The sequence below is a fragment of the Salvelinus fontinalis genome, chromosome 29, assembly GCF_029448725.1.
Source record: "Salvelinus fontinalis isolate EN_2023a chromosome 29, ASM2944872v1, whole genome shotgun sequence".
Lineage (NCBI taxonomy): Eukaryota > Metazoa > Chordata > Actinopteri > Salmoniformes > Salmonidae > Salvelinus > Salvelinus fontinalis.
The window spans coordinates 44,458,221-44,481,199 of NC_074693.1; the positions used below are offsets into that span (position 1 = coordinate 44,458,221).

Here is a 22,979-nt window from a genome sequence, read left to right on the forward strand (position 1 = left end):
AAAGAAACCAGCCAAGTGTGTGTGTGTGTGTGTGTGTGTGTGTGTGTGTGTGTGTGTGTGTGTGTGTGTGTGTGTGTGTGTGTGTGTGTGTGTTTGTGCTAACGTCTCCACTTCAGTGCATAAGAAACTCCATATTCATTCCACACTGTGATTGCCATGCTACTGGAACTGCATGCTGGGAGAGCTAACTAGCGCAATCCACCTCTGTGTGCACATTCCGACAATATCCTCACCATACAGACGCTGCAGTCAGCCATGCCCACATAACACACACACACACACACACACACACACACACACACACACACACACACACACACACACACACACACACACACACACACACACACACACACACACACACACAGAAATGTGAGCACAAACACTCACACAAACCCACACAAGCATATTCAAACAATTATACACGTGCACACAAATGTGAGCACAAACACTCAGATGTACACACACAGCAATCACACACACAGCACAGACAAAACACTTTTTCATTTGATGAGGATCAATCATCTGCTCACATAGATATGATAATCACAATGTAATGTCATGCATTTCACATTTTAATTGGTTTATTGTTATACCCCAAACTGTCATTACCACATGCAAGCGCACATCTGTGCTCTTCTCATCTGCTACCTCAGATCAGCAGTATGCGGTGAAAAAAATACAACTTACTTAACTAGGAACCAGAGAGTAGTACATTTCCTAGAAAATGTTCAAGGCCTGGACCCAGTGAATTATACAATCTAACAGCACTCTACATAATCAAACATCTGCCTCAACAAATAATACACTGAATTCACACGTATATTGTTTATTGTTGACCGATACGTATGGTTATGCATCTGCGTGTGATTTGCTGAAATAACAATGGCAGTGCAAGTACAAACTAAAGCACAAACTAGTACCCAAACTGTACTATGCTGGCTCAGATATTTTCTCATATTGTTCTTTCCAGCACGGTTCCAGCAACTATGGTAAGTAGGCTAGCCCCGTACAGCTTAGTTTTGCTCAGTAGTGTGAAAGGGCACAATAATCAACAACTTCTCAGATAGCTAGCGGATTCCAGCTCCCATCACATTGCTGTGTTGTGAACAATGTTAACAATATAAAGAGATGTCCTGACTCTAAACTTAGGGCCAACACAGGGCTGCAGGGCTAGGGCGGAGTAGGCAAGTGTAACGGGTGTCGTCGTCAGATGAGGAATAATCGGACCAAAGCGCAGCGTGGTAAGTGTTCATGTTTTTTATTTAAACTGAACACTATAACAAAATAACAAAGAGAATGAACGAAACCGAAACAGTCCTGTCAGGTGCAGAAACACAAAACAACTACCCATCGGTGGGGAAAAGCTACCTAAATATGGTTCCCAATCAGAGACAACAATAGTCAGCTGTCCCTGATTGAGAACCATACCCGGCCAAAACAAAGAAATACAAAACATAGAAAAAATAACATAGAATGCCCACCCAAATCACACCCTGACCAAACCAAAATAGAGACATAAAAAGCTCTCTACGGTCAGGGCGTGAAAACAAGAGAGTCACTGACATCTATTGAGTACAGTGCAGTTCACTAACTTTAAGTGGTGAAACCCTGTGGTTTCTGGCAGTCATAAAGTTTATCTGACAGAACTGCAAGTAGGGCTGGATGATATGGCCAAAATATCATATCAAGGTATTTACACATTTTTTATAATTGACAGTATGATGGTATTTGACAGTATTTTATGTTTTTTATAATAAAAGTTGTCTTTATGAGTAGTGAGTGAACCTAGGCAGGCAACACATATATCCTACGTGATTTCAATGGGTCTTTCTGCATTCTGATAGTTTTATACTGTTCAATCCCACTGCACTCATTTGATATCATTCCCACACTGCCACGTAGGGCTGCATGATATGGGCAAACAATCTAGGCCTTATTTTTAACCAAATGTCTCAATTGCAATTTGACTTGTGATTTAGAGCAAAACACTTGGGTGAACTGTTGGAATCATGGAAATAGAATGAGTATACACATTCTATAGTTAACATATAACAGTGGGCACTTTGAATACAGTATTGTTTGACATGACAACGAATGAACATGTCAGGGAGGAGTTATTGTGACAGGGTAGGAACCTAGGGGACCTACACGTGTTTCCTAGGGGACCTATACTCTTCGGCTACACTGAATGTTTTCTCTTAGCTACTTCGTGTAGCTAACATATTCATCCTTCACACATTCCTGTTTGATTTAGAGGATAATGTTGCACAAACCACAAACCGCATAGCTAATTACATTTGCTCTGACGAGCAATTAGCATTAGTGGCTAAAAATATTTTGGCACAACTTGCTAATAAAATACAAACTAGCTGTCCGTAGATGTAAGAAACACAAACTTATAGTGTGATTATACAACGCCAGTGGATTTACATTTACAGAACCAAAGTGAAAACAGCATTGTTGTCATCAACATTGTTGCACGTGCTACATTGACCACGCAGACTGAAAACATGTGTCTCGTCGTCAAGGAACAACACATGGGGTGGGGCCAGGTCTTTGTTGAAAGCGGGAGGGAGGGAGAGGGAGAAAGAGAGCGAGAGAGAGATGACTCAAGTAGCGAAGTAAACTATAAAAATGGAAGCTACACACGGTACATTCCATTTAACAAACCAACAATTCTAATACTGCTATAGAACGCCGGCATATCATAAAATACAGTACACCACGAGCCCTAATTGCAAGCTAATTAGCATAGGGAGGTGAGGAACAGTGACATAACTTTCTCAATTCATCTGCAGTAGACAAGAAAATTAATAAGTTATTCTAATGAATAAGTTCATCATGACTGCCCTTGACCAGTACAAAAACATCCTGTGGCGTTCTGCATTAGCATCGAATAGCCCCTGTGATATGCAACTTTCCAGGGAAGTCAGGAACCAATATACACAGTCAGTTAGGAAAGCGAAGGATAGCTTTTCAAACAGAAATGTACATCCTATAGCACTAATTCCAAAATGTTTTGGGACACTGTAAAGTCCATGGAGAATAAGAGCACCTCCTCCCAGCTGCCCACTGCACTGAGGCTAGGAAACACTGTCACCACCGATAAATCAACGATAATCGATCATTTCAATAAGCATTTTTCTACGGCTGGCCATGCTTTCCACCTGGCTACCCCTACCGCGGCCAACAGCGCTGCACCCCCTGCAGCAACTTGCCCAAGCCCCCCCCCCCATCTCCTTCACCCAAATCCAGACAGCTGATGTTCTGAAAGAGCTGCAAAATCTGGATCCCTACAAATCAGCTGGGCTAGACAATCTGGACCCTCTCATTTATCAAATTTGTCCGCCGAAATTATTGCAACTACTATTACTAGCCTGTTCAACCTTTCTTTTGTATTGTCTGAGATCCCTAATCATTGGAAAGCTGCCGCAGTCATCCCCCTCTTCAAAGGGGGAGACACTCTAGACCCAAACTGTTACAGACCTATATCCATCATGCCCTGTCATTCTAAAATCTTCGAAAGCCGAGTTAACAAACAGATCACTGACCATTTCGTATCCCACCATACCTTCTCCACTATGCAATAAACCCACTGGCTCCTGGTCATCCATAAGTCTTTGCTAGGTAAAGCCCCGCCTTATCTCAGCTCACTGGTCACCATAGCAACACCCACCCGTAGCACACGCACCAGCAGGTATACTTCACTGGTTATCCCCAAAGCCAACACCTACTTTGGCCGCCTTTCCTTCCAGTTCTCTGCTGCCAATGACTGGAATGAATTGCTAAACTCACTGAAGCTGGAAACGTATATATCCCTCTCTAACTTTAAGCATCAGCTGTCAGAGCAGCTTACCGATCACTGTACCTGTACACAGCCAATCTGTAAATGGCCCATCCAACTACCTAATCCCCATATTATTATTTATCTTTTTGGTCCTTTGCACCCCAGTATTTCTACTTGCACATTATCATCTGCACATCTCTCACTCCAGTTTTAATGCAAAATTATAATTATTTCACCTCTATGGCCTATTTATTGCCTTACCTCCCTACTCTTCTACATTTGTACACACCGTACATATATTTTTCTATTGTGTTGTTCACTGTATGTTTGTTTATCCCATGTGTAACTCTATGTTGTTGTTTTTGTCGCACTGCTTTGTTTCCTCTTGGCCAGGTCGCAGTTGTAAATGAGAATGTGTTCTCGTCTGGCCTACCTGGTCAAATAAAAGTTAAATAAAATGTAAAAAAAGATTAAACAATGTGACACATATGTACAACAACAAAAATATAATGTAAATCAATATACCAGTTTGCTTCCTATGAGGGTGATATTAGATTAGAGGGTTTAATAACCACATGTACAGGGTTGCAGATGTAATTATAGGGTACAGTGAAATTCTTGAGATCTGTGAAACAAAAAAAGAGAGAACAATAACAATTAACAATTATAAAGATATAATGTTAGCTATGGAGAACTGCAAATATGTTGCTACTACTCTCAATAACATTGCTGCCCTTAAAATGAATCAGACTGATTTAGGTAAAAACATTTTAATTGAAGAAGACATTGTAGATTCATTTAAGTGTACAAACTGTGTGTGTAATGTTAGTGATATTTTCCCAGAATGCCATTTTGCATTGCTAGTTATAGCCTAATGTTAGCTAGCTAACTAGCCATCATTGAATTTATTTAGTTAACTTTAGCTAGCTATGACAATCCTTCGCAACGCGACATCCTTCCTCCCATAGATGGTCTGCCTGTACAAGCACCACCTGGACTGAACACAGCTGGACAAACATATATTTTTGAGAAGATCAGGGAGTATTGTGATGAAGGGGCAATGACCAGCACATGCCCTGAACCAAAGTCAAGGGCAGGACACAACCAAGCTCTCCGAATATAGTTTCCATTGTTCATGTGTGGTTTGGACGGACCAGTCATCAGCACTATCTGCAGTGCCTCTATTACAATGACTCTCTCCTAACACACATATGTTGCTGCAACTTTTTATTTTTTTATCCTGCTGCTCAGCCACTTTACCTCTGATTGTATGCATGTAAACACCCCGTCTATCACTATTGTTATAGATATTGTTAGAGTATTATTTTATTTATATTGACACTAACTATTTCTGATATTGCTACTGCTATGCAAGTAACCATATTGCTATGCAAGTAACCATTTGCCTGTACCATTTATACCTTAAGTAGAGACCCATCCACTTAGCAACACTTAGCAAAATATTGATATAGAAAATGAAAATTGTGTGCTCGTAAAAATATTTTGTGACATACCACAACAATATCATGTGACCGTATCAAGTGTCCACCACATACATTTGAAGTCAGATGTTTACATACACAGGTTGGAGTCATTAAAACTCGTTTTTCAACCACTCCACACATTTCTTGTTAACAACTATAGTTTTGGCAAGTCGGTTAGGACATCTACTTTGTCCATGACACAAGTAATTTTTCCGACAATTGTTAACATACAGATTATTTCACTTATAATTCACTGTATCACACTTTCAGCGGGTCAGAAGTTTACATACACTAAGTTGATTGCGCCTTTAAAAAGCTTGGAAAATTCCAGAAAATGATGTCATGGCTTTAGAAGCTTCTGATAGGCTAATTGACATCATTTAAGCGAATTGGAGGTGTACCTGTGGATGTATTTCAAGGCCTACCTTCAAACTCAGTGCCCCTTTGCTTGACATCATGGGAAAATCAAAATAAATCAAACTAAGACTTCAGAAAAATATTTGACCAGACGTCCACAAGTCTGGTTCATCCTTGCGAGCAATTTCCAAATGTCTGAAAGTACCATGTGCATCTATACAAACAATAGTATGCAAGTATAAACACCATGGGACCAAGCAGCCGTCATACCGCCCAGGAAGGAGGAACGTTCTCTCTCCTAGAGATGAACAAAATTTGGTGTGAAAAGTGCAAATCAATACCAGAACAACAGCAAAGGACCTTGTGAAGATGCTGGAGGAAACAGACACAAAAGGATCTATATCCACAGTAAAACAAGTCCTATATCGACATAACCTGAAAGGCGGCTCAGCAAGGAAGAAGCCACTGTTCCAAAACCACCATAAAAAAGACAGACTACGGACTGCAGAGATCGTAAGATTTGCAAAAATTGTACCTTTTGCAGAAATGTCCTCTGGTCTGATGAAACAAAAATAGAACTGTTTGGCCATAATGACCATCATTATGTCTGGAGGGAAAAGGGGGATGCGTGCAAGCCGAAGAACACCATCCCAACCGTGAAACACAGGGGTGGCAGCATAATATTGTGGTGGTCCTTTGCTGCACTTCACACTTTGACTGGTGCAATTAACAAAATAGATGGCATCATGAGGAGGACAATTATGTGGATATATTGAAGCAACATCTCAAGACATCAGTCAGGAAGTTAAAGCTTTGTAAGAGCTGTCGCTTTCCTCATCCTCGGAAGAGGTGAGGAGAGAAGGATCTTCAGACCAATATGCGGAGTCAGGGAAATATGCCATCTTTATTTATTAATAACGAAAACTGATGGCAACACGAAACAAAACAAACACTTTCAAAACTTACAAAATAACAAAACGACGTTGACGCAACCTGAACATAAACTTACATGGACAAACGTAAACTCACGAACAGGAACGGACATCGAAACATACGAACAGCCAAACAGCTCCAAAAGTGAATACATCGAACACAACGAAGACATCACAGGAGACAATCACCCACAAACAAACAGTGAGAATGCCCTACCTAAATATGACTCTTGATTAAAGGAAAATGCAAACCACCTGCCTCTAATCAAGAGCCATACCAGGCAAACCGAAACCAACATAGAAACAGATAACATAGACTGCCCACCCAAAACACATGCCCTGACCATAAACACATAAAAACTAACATAAATAGGTCAGGACTGTTACAGTACCCCCCCCCCCAAGGTGCGAACGCCGGGCGCACCAGCACAAAGTCCAGGGGAGGGTCCGGGTGGGCAGTTGACCACGGTGGTGGTTCCGGTTCAGGACGCTGTCCCCGCACCACCATAGTCACTCCCCTCTTCTTTCTACCCCTTCTACTGACCACCCTAACACTACCTTCCCCTAAATAAACAGCTAGCACCGGGACAAGGGGCAGCACCGGGACAAGGGGTAGCACCGGGACAAGGGGCAGCACCGGAACAAGGGGCAGCACCAGGATAAGGACCATCACTGGAATAAGGGGCAGCACCGGGACAAGGGGCAGCACCGGGACAAGGGGCAGCACCGGGACAAGGGGCAGCACCGGGACAAGGGGCAGCACCGGGACAAGGGGCAGCACCGGGACAAGGGGCAGCACCGGGACAAGGGGCAGCACCGGGACAAGGGGCAGCACCGGGACAAGGGGCAGCACCGGGACAAGGGGCAGATCCCGGCTGAAGGACTCTGGCAGGTCCTGTTTGGACGGCTCTAGCAGGTCCATGCAGGCTGACGGCTCTCGACGCTCATGGCAGACTGACGGCTCTCGACGCTCATGGCAGGCTGACGGCTCTCGACGCTCATGGCAGGCTGACGGCTCTCGACGCTCATGGCTCTCTGACGGCTCTGGCTGCTCATGGCTCTCTGACGGCTCTGGCTGCTCATGGCTCTCTGACGGCTCTGGCTGCTCATGGCTCGCTGGCGGCTCTGGCAGATCCTGTCTGGTTGGCGGCTCTGGCAGATCCTGTCTGGTTGGCGGCTCTGGCAGATCCTGTCTGGTTGGCGGCTCTGGCAGATCCTGTCTGGCGGGCGGCTCTAGCGGCTCCTGTCTGGCTGACGGCTCTAGCGGCTCCTGTCTGGCGGATGGCTCTGTAGGCTCATGGCAGACGGGCGGCTTTGCAGGCTCATGGCAGACGGGCGGCTTTGCAGGCTCCTGGCAGACGGATGGCTCAGATGGCGCTGGGGAGACGGATGGCTCAGATGGCGCTGGGGAGACGGATGGCTCAGATGGCGCTGGGGAGACGGATGGCTCAGATGGCGCTGGGGAGACGGATGGCTCTGGCCGGATACGGCGCACTGTAGACCTGGTGCGTGGTGCCGGAACTGGAGGCACCGGGCTAATGATAAGCACCTTCCTACTAGTGCGTGGAGCAGGGACAGGGCACACTGAACTCTCAAAGCGTACTCTATACCTGGTGCGTGGTACCGGCACTGGTGGCACCTGGCTGAGGGCACGCACCTCAGGACTAGTACGGGGAGAAGTGACAGTGTGTACAGGACTTAGGAGACGCACAGGTGGCTTAGTGCGTGGGGCCGGAACTGGAGGCACTGAACTGGATACACGCACTATAGGGAGAGTGCGTGGAGAAGGAACAGGGCTCTGGAAATGCACTGGTAGCCTAGTGCGTAGTGTAGGCACTGTAGGTACTAGGCTGGGGTGGGGAGGTGGCGCCGGAAATACCGGACCGTGCAGGCGTACTGGCTCTCTTGAGCATTGAGCCTGCCCAACCTTACCTGGTTGAATGCTCCCGGTCGCCCGCCCAGTACGGGGAGGTGGAATAACCCGCACCGGGCTGTGTAGGCGAACCGGGGAAACCATGCGTAAGGCAGGTGTCATGTATGCCGGCCCGAGGAGACGCACTGGAGACCAGACGCGTTGAGCCGGCCTCATGACACCTGGATCAATGCCCAATCTAGCCCTACCAGTGCGGGGAGGTGGAATAACCCGCACCGGCCTATGCACACGTACAGGAGACACCGTGCGCTCTACTGCGTAACACGGTGTCTGCCCGTACTCCCGCTCTCCACGGTTAGCCTGGGAAGTGGGCGCAGGTCTCCTACCTGCCCTTGGCCCACTACCCTTTAGCCCCCCCCCCCCAAGAAATTTTGGGGAGTTACTCACGGGCTTTTCGGGCTTCCGTGCAAGACGTGTCCCCTCATAATTCCGGTTTCGAGCTTGATTCTCCGGCTTCCATCCACGTCTCCTAGCTGCCTCCTTAAACCACCGCTCCTGGGCTGTGGCTGCCTCACTCTTCTCACGAGAGCAGCGATATTCTCCAGTTTGCGCCCAGGGTCCTCTACCAGACAAGATCTCCTCCCAAGTCCAAAAGTCCTTGTTGCTCCGTCGAGCATTCCCATACCGCTTGGTCACATTTTGTTGGTGGGTGATTCTGTTAGAGCTGTCGCTTTCCTCATCCTCAGATGAGGTGAGGAGAGAAGGATCTTCAGACCAATATGCGGAGTCAGGGAAATATGCCATCTTTATTTATTAATAACGAAAACTGATGGCAACACGAAACAAAACAAACACTTTCAAAACTTACAAAATAACAAAACGACGTTGACGCAACCTGAACATAAACTTACATGGACAAACGTAAACTCACGAACAGGAACGGACATCGAAACATACGAACAGCCAAACAGCTCCAAAAGTGAATACATCGAACACAACGAAGACATCACAGGAGACAATCACCCACAAACAAACAGTGAGAATGCCCTACCTAAATATGACTCTTGATTAAAGGAAAATGCAAACCACCTGCCTCTAATCAAGAGCCATACCAGGCAAACCGAAACCAACATAGAAACAGATAACATAGACTGCCCACCCAAAACACATGCCCTGACCATAAACACATAAAAACTAACATAAATAGGTCAGGACTGTTACAAGCTTGTTCGCAAATGGGTCTTCCAAATGGACAATGACCCCAAGCATACATCCAAAGTTGTGACAAAATGGCTTAATAAAGGACAACAAAGTCAAGGTATTGGAGTGGCCATCACAAAGCCCTGACCTCAATCCCATAGAAAATGTGTGGGCGAGGAGGCCTACAAACCTGACTCTGTCAGGAGGAATGGGCAAAAATTCACCCAACTTATTGTGGGAAGCTTGTGGAAGGCTACCTGAAACGTTTGACCCAAGTTAAACAATGTAAAGGCAATGCTACCAAATAATACATGTCCTTATTAGTCTATTACCACTTTTAGTCTTAATCTTTACTACACTGTTTAGCACATGACCTCACATGTGAATCATTAAAGAGATGGATGGGCTGGCTTAAGAGGGTGTGAACAACGCTGAATGGGTGTAGACAAAGAGCTAGTAGATATCGAAACATTCAAAGGCCCTTTTCTCAAAAGTGATTTTACAAGTTTATTAACTTTCAAAGCAAAATTACTTTCCCATTGTTCCTCAAAAGTGCAGTATATGATACACCATTTTGTAGCTCTGAGTCACTATTGTGCCTTCTTCATCAAAGTGTCTGTGTGGTTTGACCATTTCAGCTCCTCTGAGATGTGTACGAAGAGGAACTTGAAGTTTTTGACAGTCTCCACGACGACCCCGTTGATGAGGATGGGGGCGCGCCCAGCCTGGTTCCTCCTGAAGTCCACAATCAGCTCATTTGTTTTGCTCATGTTGAGGGAGAGGTTATTTACCTGGCACCACGGCATCAGAGTGCCTACCTCCTACCTGTAGGCAGTCTCGTCGTTGTTGATGTTCAGGTCTACTACTATTGTGCCGTCAGCGAAGTTGGAGTTGGAACTGTGTGGTAAACATGGAGTACAGGAAGGGACTGGGGATGCACCCTTGTGGGGCCCCCATGTTGAGAATTAGTATTGAGGAGGTATCGTTGCCTACCTTCATCACCTGGAGGCAGCCCGTCGGGAAGTTCAGGATCCAGTTGCATAGGAAGGAGTTCCGTCCCAGGGCCGTGAGCTTTGTGGTGAGCTTAGCGGGCACTATGGTATTGAAGGCCGAGCTGTAGTCAATGAACAGCATCCTCACATATGCATTTCTTTTGTCCAGGTGGGTGAGGGCAGTGTGCAGTGCAATGCGTCGGGGAGGGAGGAGGTGATGGGGTCTTTGACTAGCCTCTCGAAGCACTTCATGTTGATGGAAGTGAGTGCTACATGTCTGTAGTCATTGAGTTCGGTCACTTTCCCTTTCTTGGGCACAGGGATGATAGTGAACATCTTTGAAGCAGGTGGGGTTAGCGGCCTGCGCTAGAGCAAGATTGAAAATGCCCGAAAACACAACAGCCAGCTGGTCTGCGCATGTTGTGGCTAGGGATGCCATCTGGGCCAGCAGCCTGTGAGGGTTAACACATTTGAAGGACTTACAAACGCCCTCTGTGGAGACGGTAAGTACGTAGTCCTTGTTGTCCTCAGGGGCTCTCCTCGGCCGATCAGATTCGTCATTGTGCTCGAAGCGTGAGAAAAATATGTTTAGCTCGTCCGGTAGCTCGTCCGGTAGGACGATGTTTGTGTCCACAACGTGGCTGGCTTTCTTTTAGTGATATGTGATCTGCATAGGTCTTATTTGTACTGTTAACCATAATATTGTCCCCGGTCACCTTGTCATGTTTATAAGCAGCTTCTGTACAAGGTTGCCATCAATCCACCATTTTTGATTTGGGTAAGTTTTATAGGTTGTGTATAACAGTGTGTTTAACGGTCATGTATAACAGTGTCTTATAGATGAATCATTGCTTATTTCATTGTGATGGTACAACACAGCAATTTGAGATAATTACTCTATCGGAATTTATTTTCTGAATCAGTATCTAAACAAATCTCTCAAATACTCACTATAATACATTGGGTATATCCACATTTTAGAAAGGGGTCAGGGTCTAGGACATACTCTCTTTCCAATTCGACCACCATACCTCATGGTTCCACCCTCCAGATAATCATATAGATCTGGTTCAAATTACTGAGGCATTCTTTTCAGCAGCTATGTAAGCTCTGTGAGTAATCATATTCTACAATTGACTGATCAAATTTTCCTGATGTTATGAGGTTCCATTGCGTGTCAAGGCACCTTTTCAGGAATAACTACCGTACACACAAACTAAAACACATGCTCGCACTCTCACACACACACACACACACACACACACACACACGCTTCCGACAACCCAAACCCCTGTTCCACTCTGCAAGCTTCAGTTCATGCAGGGATAACTTACACGGAGCAGTTACTTTTAAATGAGACATTGAGAAAATAACTTCACACCGTGTGGTGAAATGATACAGTGCCCTGCAAAAGTAATCATCCCCCTTAGCTTTTTTCCTATTTTGTTGCATTACAACCTGTAATTTATAAGGATTTCTATTTGGATTTCATGTAATGGACATACACAAAATAGTCCAAATTGATGAAGTGAAAAAAAAATAAACTTGTTTTAAAAAATATATTTTAAACGGTGCTTGCATATGTATTCACCCCCTTTGCTATGAAGCCCTTAAATAAGATCCGGTGCAACTAATTACCTTCTAAGTGTCACATGATCTGTCAAATGATCACAGTATATATACACCTGTTCTGAAAGGCCACAGAGTCTGTAACGCCACTAAGCAAGCGGCACCAAGAAGACCAGCTCTCCAAACAGGTCAAGGACAAAGTTGTGGAGAAGTACATATCAGGATTGGGTTATAGAAAAATATTTGAAACTTTGAAAAACCCACGGAGCACCATTAAATCCATTAATAAAAAAATTGCAATAATATGGCACCACAAGAAACCTGCCAAGAGTGCCGCACACGAAAACTCACAGACCAGGCCAGGAGGGCATTAATCAGAGAGGCAACAAAGAGACCAAAGATAACCCTGAAGGAGCTGCAAATCTCCACAGCAGGGATTGGAGTATCTGTCCATAGGACAACTTTAAGCCATACAATCCACAGAGCTGGGCTTGACTGAAGAGTGGCCAGAAAAAAAGCAATTTCTTAAAGAAAAAAATAAGCAAACACGTTTGGTGTTCGCCAAATAGCATGTTGGAGACTCCCCAAACATATGGAAGAAGGTACTCTGGTCAGATGACATAAAATTGAGCTTTTTGGCCATCAAGGAAAGCACTGGTCAGAATGGAAGGAATGATGGGTGGTGCTAAAAAGAGGAACATTCTTGAGGGAAACCCGTTTCAGTCTTCCAGAGATTTGAGCCTGGGATGGAGGTTCACCTTCCAGCAGGACAATGCAATCCTAAGCATACTACTAAATCAACACTCGAATGGTTTAAGAGGAAACATTTAAATATCTTGGAATGGCCTAGACAAAGCCCAGACCTCAATCCAATTGAGAATCTGTGGATGACTTAAAGATTGCTGTAGACCAGCGTAACCCTGGAGCAGTTTTGCCTTGAAGAATGGACAAAAATCCCAGTGGCTAGATGTGCCAAGCTTACGGAGACATACCCAAAGAGACTTGCAGCTGTAATTGCTGCAGACGGTGGCTCTACAAAGTATTGACTTTGGGGTGGGGGGGGGTGAACAGTTATGCACGCTCAAGTTTTCAGTTTTGTCATATTTCTTGTTGGTTTCACAATAAAACATATTTTGCATCTTCAAAGTGGTAGGCATGTTGTGTAAATCAAATGATACAAACCCACAAAAAAATCTATTTTAAAACCCAGGTTGTAAGGCAACAAAATAAGAAAAATGCCAAGGGGGGGTGAATACTTTCACAAGCCACTATGTTACAACAGAGTAAAGTCTAGAGACATGGCTTAGATGACCATGAAATGTCTGCTGGCAACATGAAGACCTAATGAAGCCACAGTTTGAAAGTTTACTTTAACTTCCAACTACTTCCAGCTACGCAGGATCGGGAGAGTAATTTTCAGTAGACTAGTAGACTAGACACCATGGTGAAATTAGTCCTGCAATTAGGAATAGAAGAGGCAGCAGCATCACAATTAGTTAAATTCCTTCCGATTCATGACAATGTACTGTTTTTACGTGAATTGCACCATACCAAACCAGATGAGCCAAATTTGAGTCTTCATTATTCATTATTACCCACATTCTATGTGAGGGGAGTTTGTTTAACATGGGATACGGGATATCACTTTGAGTTAGCATTACACCAAGTCCCTAACTAGTTAGTATACTCCCATGTACTCATTCTATCACACTTAGCATTCCAAGTCGTGAGCCAAGACATTGGCTGCCTGTATGATAATGACAATCTGTCGAGATGTTAAAGGGAAATATATAAATAAAGGAACAATTAGGTAATCAAATACAAAAAGTGGCAATGGGAATATAGATCCCTCACGCCAACAGAAGGATTGAGTTCTACAACCTGGCTCTCTTCAATAAATGATTACTGTATAGATCTTCGCTCACATGTAATCTGTGAATTTCAGTTTGAGCAGCTAAGGTGTGTGTGAGTGTGTAAGTGCTCGTACGTTTTCATGTATGCAAGTGTGTGTGTGTGTGTCAGTGGCGGCGATTGTGTGAAGGCTCGGGGAATCATGGCAGTGGGGCTGAGTGGCCTTTGTTAATTATTGAAGCGTGGACACCAGCTACAGACGGTGGTGGTAATCTCAGACATCAACACACTAAGCCGGGTTTTTTGGGGGAGAGTGACACGAGATAGTCACTGAGCCCCCAGGCTACATCCCTGGCTATGGCCAGGTTTTTAGAGGTGCAGAGGGGGAGATGGGATAGAGGATATTGAACAGTGGATGTTGTCCAAGAACAATATATTTTAAATGAACAATATATTTTCTCCAAAAACTAAATTGGAATGATGTTTAAAATAGCTTATGCTGTGAGAAACATCTGTCAATCAAAACTATTGTTATAAATTATAGGGACATATTCTGTCAGTGTTCTGTCAAAGTATGTGAATTGTAAAAGGAACACAATGATAGGTAAAATAAGAGGTTTCTTCAGGTTTCTAAAAGTAACTGAATCTGGTACAAGGAGGGAGGGCATATTGTAATGCATGAATATCATTATTCAACCCTTAACAATTCTGAGATGAGAATGTATAAAACATCACAGGAGTGAAGTACTAGTTGGATCTCAATATATGATTGTTGTCATTGTACTGGTAAGCAACAGCAGGCAAAATATGAGTTTTTGAATCGACACTTTTCTACAATGAAAACAAAATCAGCATTTTTATTTCCATTCGGTGCCCTTAATAAACCCTTGATGATAAAATACAGAGGAATCTCCTCATAATTAAACCATAGTGATACAACAGCCGTGGTTGTTCAGAGAGCAGCCTCCCACTAACTCCTCTCCACACAGTCTGCAGCCCATATATTAAGATGAATGATGTATATAATTGGTCCCCAAAGGGTGAGAGAAGAACCCGGCTTTAATGAACTTAATGTCTAATTTAAAGCCCTTTTCTTGCGTACGGCTTTGAAAGCTGCTCCGACTGAGCGGTAAAGCTTCTCCTCGCGCGGTTTCACTTTATTTGAAGTTGCTGTAATCTGTGTGTGCATTCCTCCGAGTCTACCTTTCCTGAAAGATGTCAAATCTCTTCCACAGAACTTACTTTTTTGTGAGAAGTCGATGACAAGAAGCCGAGGAGCCAAGAATCCAAAGCTGTTCAGTCTAAAGTATGATGCTTTTTCCCCTCTATTTTATTCTTCACATTCTTTTTCTCAATAAGATTAAAGTTAACTGAAGCTTTAAACAGCCTGGATGCCCTTAGTGTCCCAAGCAAGAAGATGACCAGGGTCCGGAAGCGACATAATTTCCATAGATAAAAATGCCAACCCTTCACTTCAAGGGACTGAAGATAGAACTCTGCTTTTACATTCCTCCGCCGATCAAACACACCTGATGAAAGTTCCTCTCCATTGATATGACTTCTATGACAACACAGAGAACTGTGCTATCATCTCGGCGTGAACGGCGGTTATGATAATAGCCGTGGCCATTCATGTTACTCATGGTATTACCTTCGGAAGCTTCCAGATGTTTCACAAGTTGGAGGGCTAGGGACGTGGCCTTTCAGCTTAAAGTCAAACATTCAAATGACTTCTCAAAGTGATAGCCTGTTCTGTTTAACTTAAGCTGTGGTCAACCATTTAAAGTAATTATATGCCTGGAGAGTTTTCTTTTACCTCAGTAAGTCAGGGATAAAACAGAAACACTGTTCAATGATTATGAGTAATTACACCAGCTGTTCCTAACTTCCCCGTTAACTTGTTTCAATAACAAAACAAAATGAGTGTGTCCGTTGTCTCACGACTTCCTCTTGAAGACGAGGTGGATCCTCCATCTTCTGATGATGAAATCCCTGTTGCGTGTAACTGATACCCTGCTATCTGACATATGAGAGGAATACACACAATCCCTCCATTCATCAAGCAAATAATGAATGTTGTGAGGAAGAAAAAGTGCATTCAGGGCACAATAATACCTTGCATTAACCTTCTCCTCACCGCCACACCCAGCTGACTCATATAACCAACTTTCATCACTGCCCCTTGTAAAAACCGAAGCCAATATCGAGGTTGCTGCATTGGCTCCAGCATAGGCCCCTGGGGGACTCAGTGTCTGTGTCCCTCGGCCTTGGCAGGGACAGAAAGGATGGTCTGGGGAGGTGACAGGGTCAGCTCTTGCACTACACCTGAACAACCTCCCTGACGAGCCCATTAGATAGCTGGGAGGCCATTTAGTTGATTGACCCTAGCTGAGAATGTGGACATTTTCTTCCCTGGCCATCAATAATATGCCAATCAGCCTCCTGGGGCTAGGCCGATCTCCACACACCAGACACATCACTCCGATTCAGCCCCGGGCTGCAGGGAGACCAAAGTGAAGTTGGAGCTGCGTATCAATTGGCACCATATTACCTATGTAGTGCACTGTGTTTGACCAGGGCCCATAAGGCTTTGATCAAAAGTAGTGCACTATGTAGGAAATAATATGTCAATTGAGACATATCATGGGTTTTCAACGCTAACCGTCATATGTATTGAATCACGCCACTCTTTATGGGTTAATGAATCCGCTAGATCTATTATTACTACATGCTATAATTTATATTACATTTTATTTTGGGGGGGATTTAGAAGCATCTTACTGTCCTCCAAAAAATAAATCAAATTATAGATAGTACTGTATTACGTTTTGTCAGAAGAATGTGACTGACTAAAATTGTTATGAAACGTGTTTTGTCATTATGGATATGGACCATTTAAAATGTAATTAAGGTTAATATACACTTTATTTCAGAAACAAATATTTTATAATAGATTACATTTAACTTGGTTATATGATTATGATGCGTGTCTATACTGGATGTCATTAATTAAAACAAACATTGATGAAATACCACATCTGATTAAAAAAAATAGAAGGGGAAAATAGAAGGGATCACTTCATAGTGTGTCAAATTGTGTTTCTCTACTTAGGGGCAGTTAGAGTAACTTCTGTCTTGCAAAGACACACCACGAAACACGTCAACTGGTGTAGGGTGAAGTTGCCCCTAAGACAAATCAAATTAAATCAAAGTGTATTGGTTGCGTACAAATATTAGCAGATGTTATCGCTGGTGCAGTAAAATGTTTGTGTTTCTAGCTCCAACAGTGCATTAGTATTAACTAGCAATACACAACAACAAGCACATAATCCCCCCCCCGCCAAAAAAAATGTGTTTAAATAAGCCGGTAGCCTTGTGGTTAGAGCGTTGGGCCAGTAACAGAAAGGTTGCTAGATCGAATCCCTGAGCTGACAAGGTAAAAAAATATGTTGTTCTGCCTCTGAACAAGGCAGACTGTTCCTAGGCCGTCATTGTAAATAAGAATTTGTTCTTAACTGACTTGCCTAGTTAAATAAAGGTTAAAAAGCAATAGTACGCAAATACAAACACCAGACCTAAACCCTATTGAGCATCTGTGGGGAATCCTCAAATGGAAGGTGGAGGAGTGCAAGGTCTCTAACATCCACCAGCTCCGTGATATCGTCATGGAGGAGTGGAAGAGGACTCCAGTGGCAACGTGTGAAGCTCTGGTGAACTCCATGCCCAAGAGGGTTAAGGCAGTGCTGGAAAATGATGGTGGCCACAAAATATTGACACTTTGGGCCCAATTTGGACATTTTCACTTAGGGGTGTACTCTCTTTTGTTGCCAGCGGTTTAGACATTAATGGCTGTGTGTTGAGTTATTTTGAGGGGACAGCAAATGTACACTGTTATACAAGCTGTACACATCACTACTTTACATTGTAGCAAAGTGTCATTTCTTCAGTGTTGTCACATGAAAATATATACTCAAATATTTACAAAAATGTGAGGGGTGTACTCACTTTTGTGATATAATGTATGTAAACTTCCGACTTCAACTGTAAATATATATACATGTATAGTTATACATATTCTGGACTTCTTTCATTTGACATTTTTTGGGGGGGCGGGGGGATTACACACACACACACACACACACACACACACACACACACACACACACACACACACACACACACACACACACACACACACACACACACACACACACACGCACACACACACACACCCAGTGGCAACTTTATTACATACACCCATCTAGTAGCGGGTTGTACCCCCCTTTGCATCCATAACGGACTGAATTATTCAGTGCATGAAAGCGTAGCTCAATTGGTATCAATGGACCTAACGTGCACAAGGAAAACATTCCCCACACTTTTACATCACCGCCACCAGCCTGTATCGTTGCCATCAGGCACGATGGGGCCATGGACTCATGCTGCTTACGCCAAATCCTGTCTTTGCAACCAGTATGAAGCAACCGGAACCTGGATTCGTTGTACCAATCAATGTTTTTTCACTCCACAATTGTCCACTGGAGTCGCTTCTTCTTATTTTTAGCTGATAGGAGTGGAACCTGGTGTGGTCGTCTACTGCAATAGCCCATCCGTGACAATGACCTAGTGGTTGTGCGTTCCCGAGATGACGTTCTGCATGCCACTGTTGTACTGCGCCGTTATTGGACTGTTTTGTGACCCGCCTATTAGCTTTCACAATTCTCATTCGACCTCTCAACGATGAGCTGTTTTTATCCAAGGGACTGCCACTGATTTGATGTTTTTTGTTTGTCACAACATTCTGTCTAAACCCTAGACCAGTGGTCACCAAGATCACCTCTGAGTCAAAATGCTAGGCGAGATCGTCCGTTGAGATAAAAAATGTAAAATGTAAGCTTATGCAACATTAACCAATTAAAAAACAGTTCTGTAGCAATGAGGTTTGTGCAGTAAGCTATAGGTCCAATACATTATCAATGCATATTGGCGACGCTTGAATTGCCCTGTGAATTAGTATGTCTACATGCACAGTAATAATTAGATATTAAACTGATTATGGCAAACGGCAGAGTATGGCATTATTTATTTAAACACCTTACTATGCTTATCTTAATCGAAGTAAGTGCCACACCCTGATCTGTTTCACTTGTCTTGTGCTTTTCTCCACCACCACCAGGTGTCTCCCATTTGTCCCCATTATCTGCTGTGTACTTATACCTGCATTTTCTGTTTGTCTGTTGCCAGTTCGTCTTGTCCCGTCAAGTCTTACCAGCGTTTTTTCCCATTTTCGAGTTTTCTATAGTTGCTGTTTTCTAGTCCTCCCGGTTTTGACCATTCTGCCTGCCCTGACCCTGAGCCTGTCTGCCGTTCTATACCTTACTGACACAGCACAAACGTGCTTCCCATACTCTGCTATAGCAAGTCCGTGGATTGTCTTATAGACAACCAGCCACTACTGTAACCTCCATGCCCCTCATTAACCCCACCGTCAGTCCGCCCAGCCCACCCCAGCTTCCCGAGAACCTTGCCTACCTCCACTGGAACGCTTCACTGGAGATTCAGGGACCTGTTGGGTGTTTCTCTCCCAGTGCTCCCTCATCTTTGAGCTACAGCCCTCTGTTTCTCCCTCTGACCACTCGAAGGTAGTGTACCTAATAACACTGATGTCCGGGAGGGCTCTCACATGGACTACAACGTTGTGGGAGCAACAAGCCACCGTGTGTTTCAGTCTAGAGGAGTTCATGGTGGAGGTGAAGAAAGGGTTTGATTCTCGGTTGTCCAAAGAGAGAGGCTGCGCGGAAGCTAGTCCGGCTACGCCAAGACTCCCGTAGTGTGGCACACTATGGAATCGATTTCCGCACGTATCCACAGAGACTGCCTGGAACCCGGAAGCCCTGTTTGACACATTCCTTTATGGGTCATCGGAGAAGGTGAAAGCTGAGATCGCAGCCCGGGTGCTGCCCATCGATCTCAACTTTCTCATTGCCTTGACCATCCGGATCGATGGGTGTCTACGGGAACGTAGGAGGGAGAGGTCTGTTCCCACCCACCCCCCCCCTCGCTCGTCCACGGATCCCACCTAGCCTCCGAGGAATTGTCTACATTGCCGAGAGAACCCGAGGCTACCCGCATTCCACCGGGAATCACAGAGGTCTGCCGACTCGCTTTCTCCGAAGCCAATGCAACTTGGCAAAGCTAGATTGTCTCCTGCCGAATGGTTACATAGACTGAAAACCAAGAGTTGTCTGTATTGTGGGACTACAGGTCATTACATTTCTAACTCACCTGTAAAAATATCCGGCTCATCAGTAGGTATGAGTATGCAGGTGGGCATTACGGAGAATGTCGAGTCTCCCCTACTCGTACCCCTCTCCACACCATCCTGTTGTTAGGTGTCCGGTCTGAATCCCTCCGGGTACTCATTGACTCCAGGGCCGACAAGAGTTTTATGGACGCTACCCTGGTGTCTGAGCTGGGAATCCCCACTCGACCCCTCTCCATTCCCATGGATGTCAGAGCGCTGGATGGGCGTTCAATTGGTAGAGTAACCCAAAACACGGTCCCTATCAACCTGCGAGTGTCACGCAACCACAGCGAATCGATCCAGTTTCTACTTATCGAATCCCCTCAGATACCCGTTGCGTTGGGGTTTTCATGGCTCCAGAGATACAATCCCCTTGTTGACTGGACTGTGGGTTCAATCAATGGATTGGAGCCTGCCACAGGACATCTTCCTGCAGGCTTGAGAAAAAGCCCCAGACATCTCCACCGTTCCCGCGGTATTCCAGTACCTCCGGGAGGTTTTCAGCAAGCCCATACCACCTCGCTTCCTCCACATCGGCCATATGACTGTGCCATCGACCTTCTCCCAGGCACTACACCGCATCGGGGGATGGCTTTATTCGTTGTCAGGTCCGGAGACCAAGGCGATGGAGACGTACAGTACCAAGAGTGTGCAAAGCTGTCATCAAGGCAAAGGGTGTCTACTTTGAAGAATCTCACATTTAAAATATATTTTTGATTTGTTTAACACCTTTTTGGTTACTACATGATTCCATATGTGTAATTTCATAGTTTTGATGTCTTCACTATTATTCTACAATGGTGAAAATAGTAAAAATAAAGAAAGACCATTGAATGAGTAGGTGTGTCCAGTCTGGGACTGTGCATTGAGGACTCCCTGGCTCCAGGGAGTATCCATCCTACTGCCTCCCCCGCCGGCACAGGGTTCTTCTTGTGGAGAAGAAGCACAAAACCCTGCGCCGTGTGTTGACTACCGGGGCCTCAATGACATCACGGTTAAAAAACGTTATCTGCTTCCACTCATCGCCTCGGCTTTCGAGCCTCTCCGGCATCTTCTCCAAATTGGACCTCCGGAACGCTTACCATCTGGTACGGATACGGAAAGGGGATGAATGGAAGACCGCCTTTAGTGGGCACTACAAATAACGGGTGACGCCATTCGGACTGACCAGCACTGCTGTTTTCCAGGCCCTGGTTAACGACGTTCTCCGTGACATTCTGAACCGGTTCGTGTTCGTCTACCTTGATGACATCCTCATTTTTTCCTGCTCAGCTCAAGAACATGTCATCCGTGTCCAACAAGTCCTCCAGCGTCCTCTGGAGAGCCAGCTGTTCATCAAAAAAATAGAAGAGGATTCCATCGCTCCACCATCTCCTTACTTGGATACATCATAGCTGCAGGCAACATACAGATGGATCCTGGAAAGGTGAGCGCGGTGGTGGATTTGGAGCAACCTACATCCAGAGTGCAGCTGCAATGCTTCCTTGGGTTCACCAATTTCTACCGCCGGTTCATCTACAGCCCCCATCCTAATCCATCTGGTCCCGGCAGTTCGTGGTGGAGGTTGATGCCTCGGACGTTGGAGTGGGGTCTGGGGACGGGACACTGATAGCACATCAACCCCAAGACAGTTGCCAAGAGTCAATGGATCTCAGGGTGCAACCAAATGCTTTCTGTAAATAGTTTCTCCCATTACTCCACTCAAATAAAACAAAACAAAACAAACCACTGCTATTGCACCAACCCCACTGAAATGCATGTGTCTGATGCTGGTATGATCTCCACTATATAATTCAACTGGGGACAGTTGAAGTGAGCAAGAGTGAGAGAGTGAGAGAGTGAGAGAGAGTGAGAGAGTGAGAGAGTGAGAGAGTGAGAGAGTGAGAGAGTGAGAGAGTGAGAGAGAGAGAGAGAGAGAGAGAGAGAGAGAGAGAGAGAGAGAGAGAGAGAGAGAGAGAGAGAGAGAGAGAGAGAGAGAGAGAGAGAGAGAGAGAGAGAGAGAGAAGTAAGCCTGAAAGGGGCGAGGTCAATCTCATGCAGTCCTTGCAGTACCAACCTTGCAGAGGAAGCTAATGTTGAATCCGAAGGTCTGGGCGTTCCGGGAGCCGGCGTTCATGTAGTTGCCCACCAGCAGCACCATCTCCAGCAGATTGCTGAAGCTGTCACTCTTTTTCACCTCCTCACAGGCGAACGTCACGTTCATGATGTCCGGTCGGATGTTGTTCACCTGCTCCTCGAAGGTCAGCTTGAAGAGGATGCCGTTGAGGCGCGAACGCAGCAGCTTTACGGAGCTCATCTAGAGGAAAACGTAACAATATTTTGTTAGGAACAGTTTAAAGTTTAGGAAACCTCCGTATGGTTTATAAAAGCTCTACGCTGTCCTGATTAAGTCTCTATAAGTTATATGCTGTTTAAAGTGTGGCCAACGTGACCATGTGGAGCTCTACAGAAAATGTATAGAACATATACTTAGTGTGAAATATTACATTGTCTCCGGGTAAGTACAACGCGTTCAGCTTTTTTGTCAAGATTCACTAATTGAAATGTATCCTGTCTGGCTTTTTAGACTAGACAGATGTCCCTTCATCAACTATGGCATGAATCACACCTGATAACAGTAATAACTA

The 22,979-nt window shown here is 44.7% G+C and overlaps 1 protein-coding gene across 5 annotated transcripts in view; it reads right to left on the reverse strand.

Moving 5' to 3' along the window:
• Positions 1-22,979, reverse strand: part of LOC129828030 (protein diaphanous homolog 2-like) — a 644,069-nt gene that overhangs the window by 265,634 nt on the left and 355,456 nt on the right. For all 5 annotated transcript variants that reach the window (XM_055889439.1, XM_055889440.1, XM_055889442.1 and 2 more), the window contains one exon: positions 22,409-22,648. In XM_055889439.1, the coding sequence (XP_055745414.1) occupies positions 22,409-22,648 (240 nt within the window). The remainder of the gene's footprint in view (positions 1-22,408; positions 22,649-22,979) is intronic.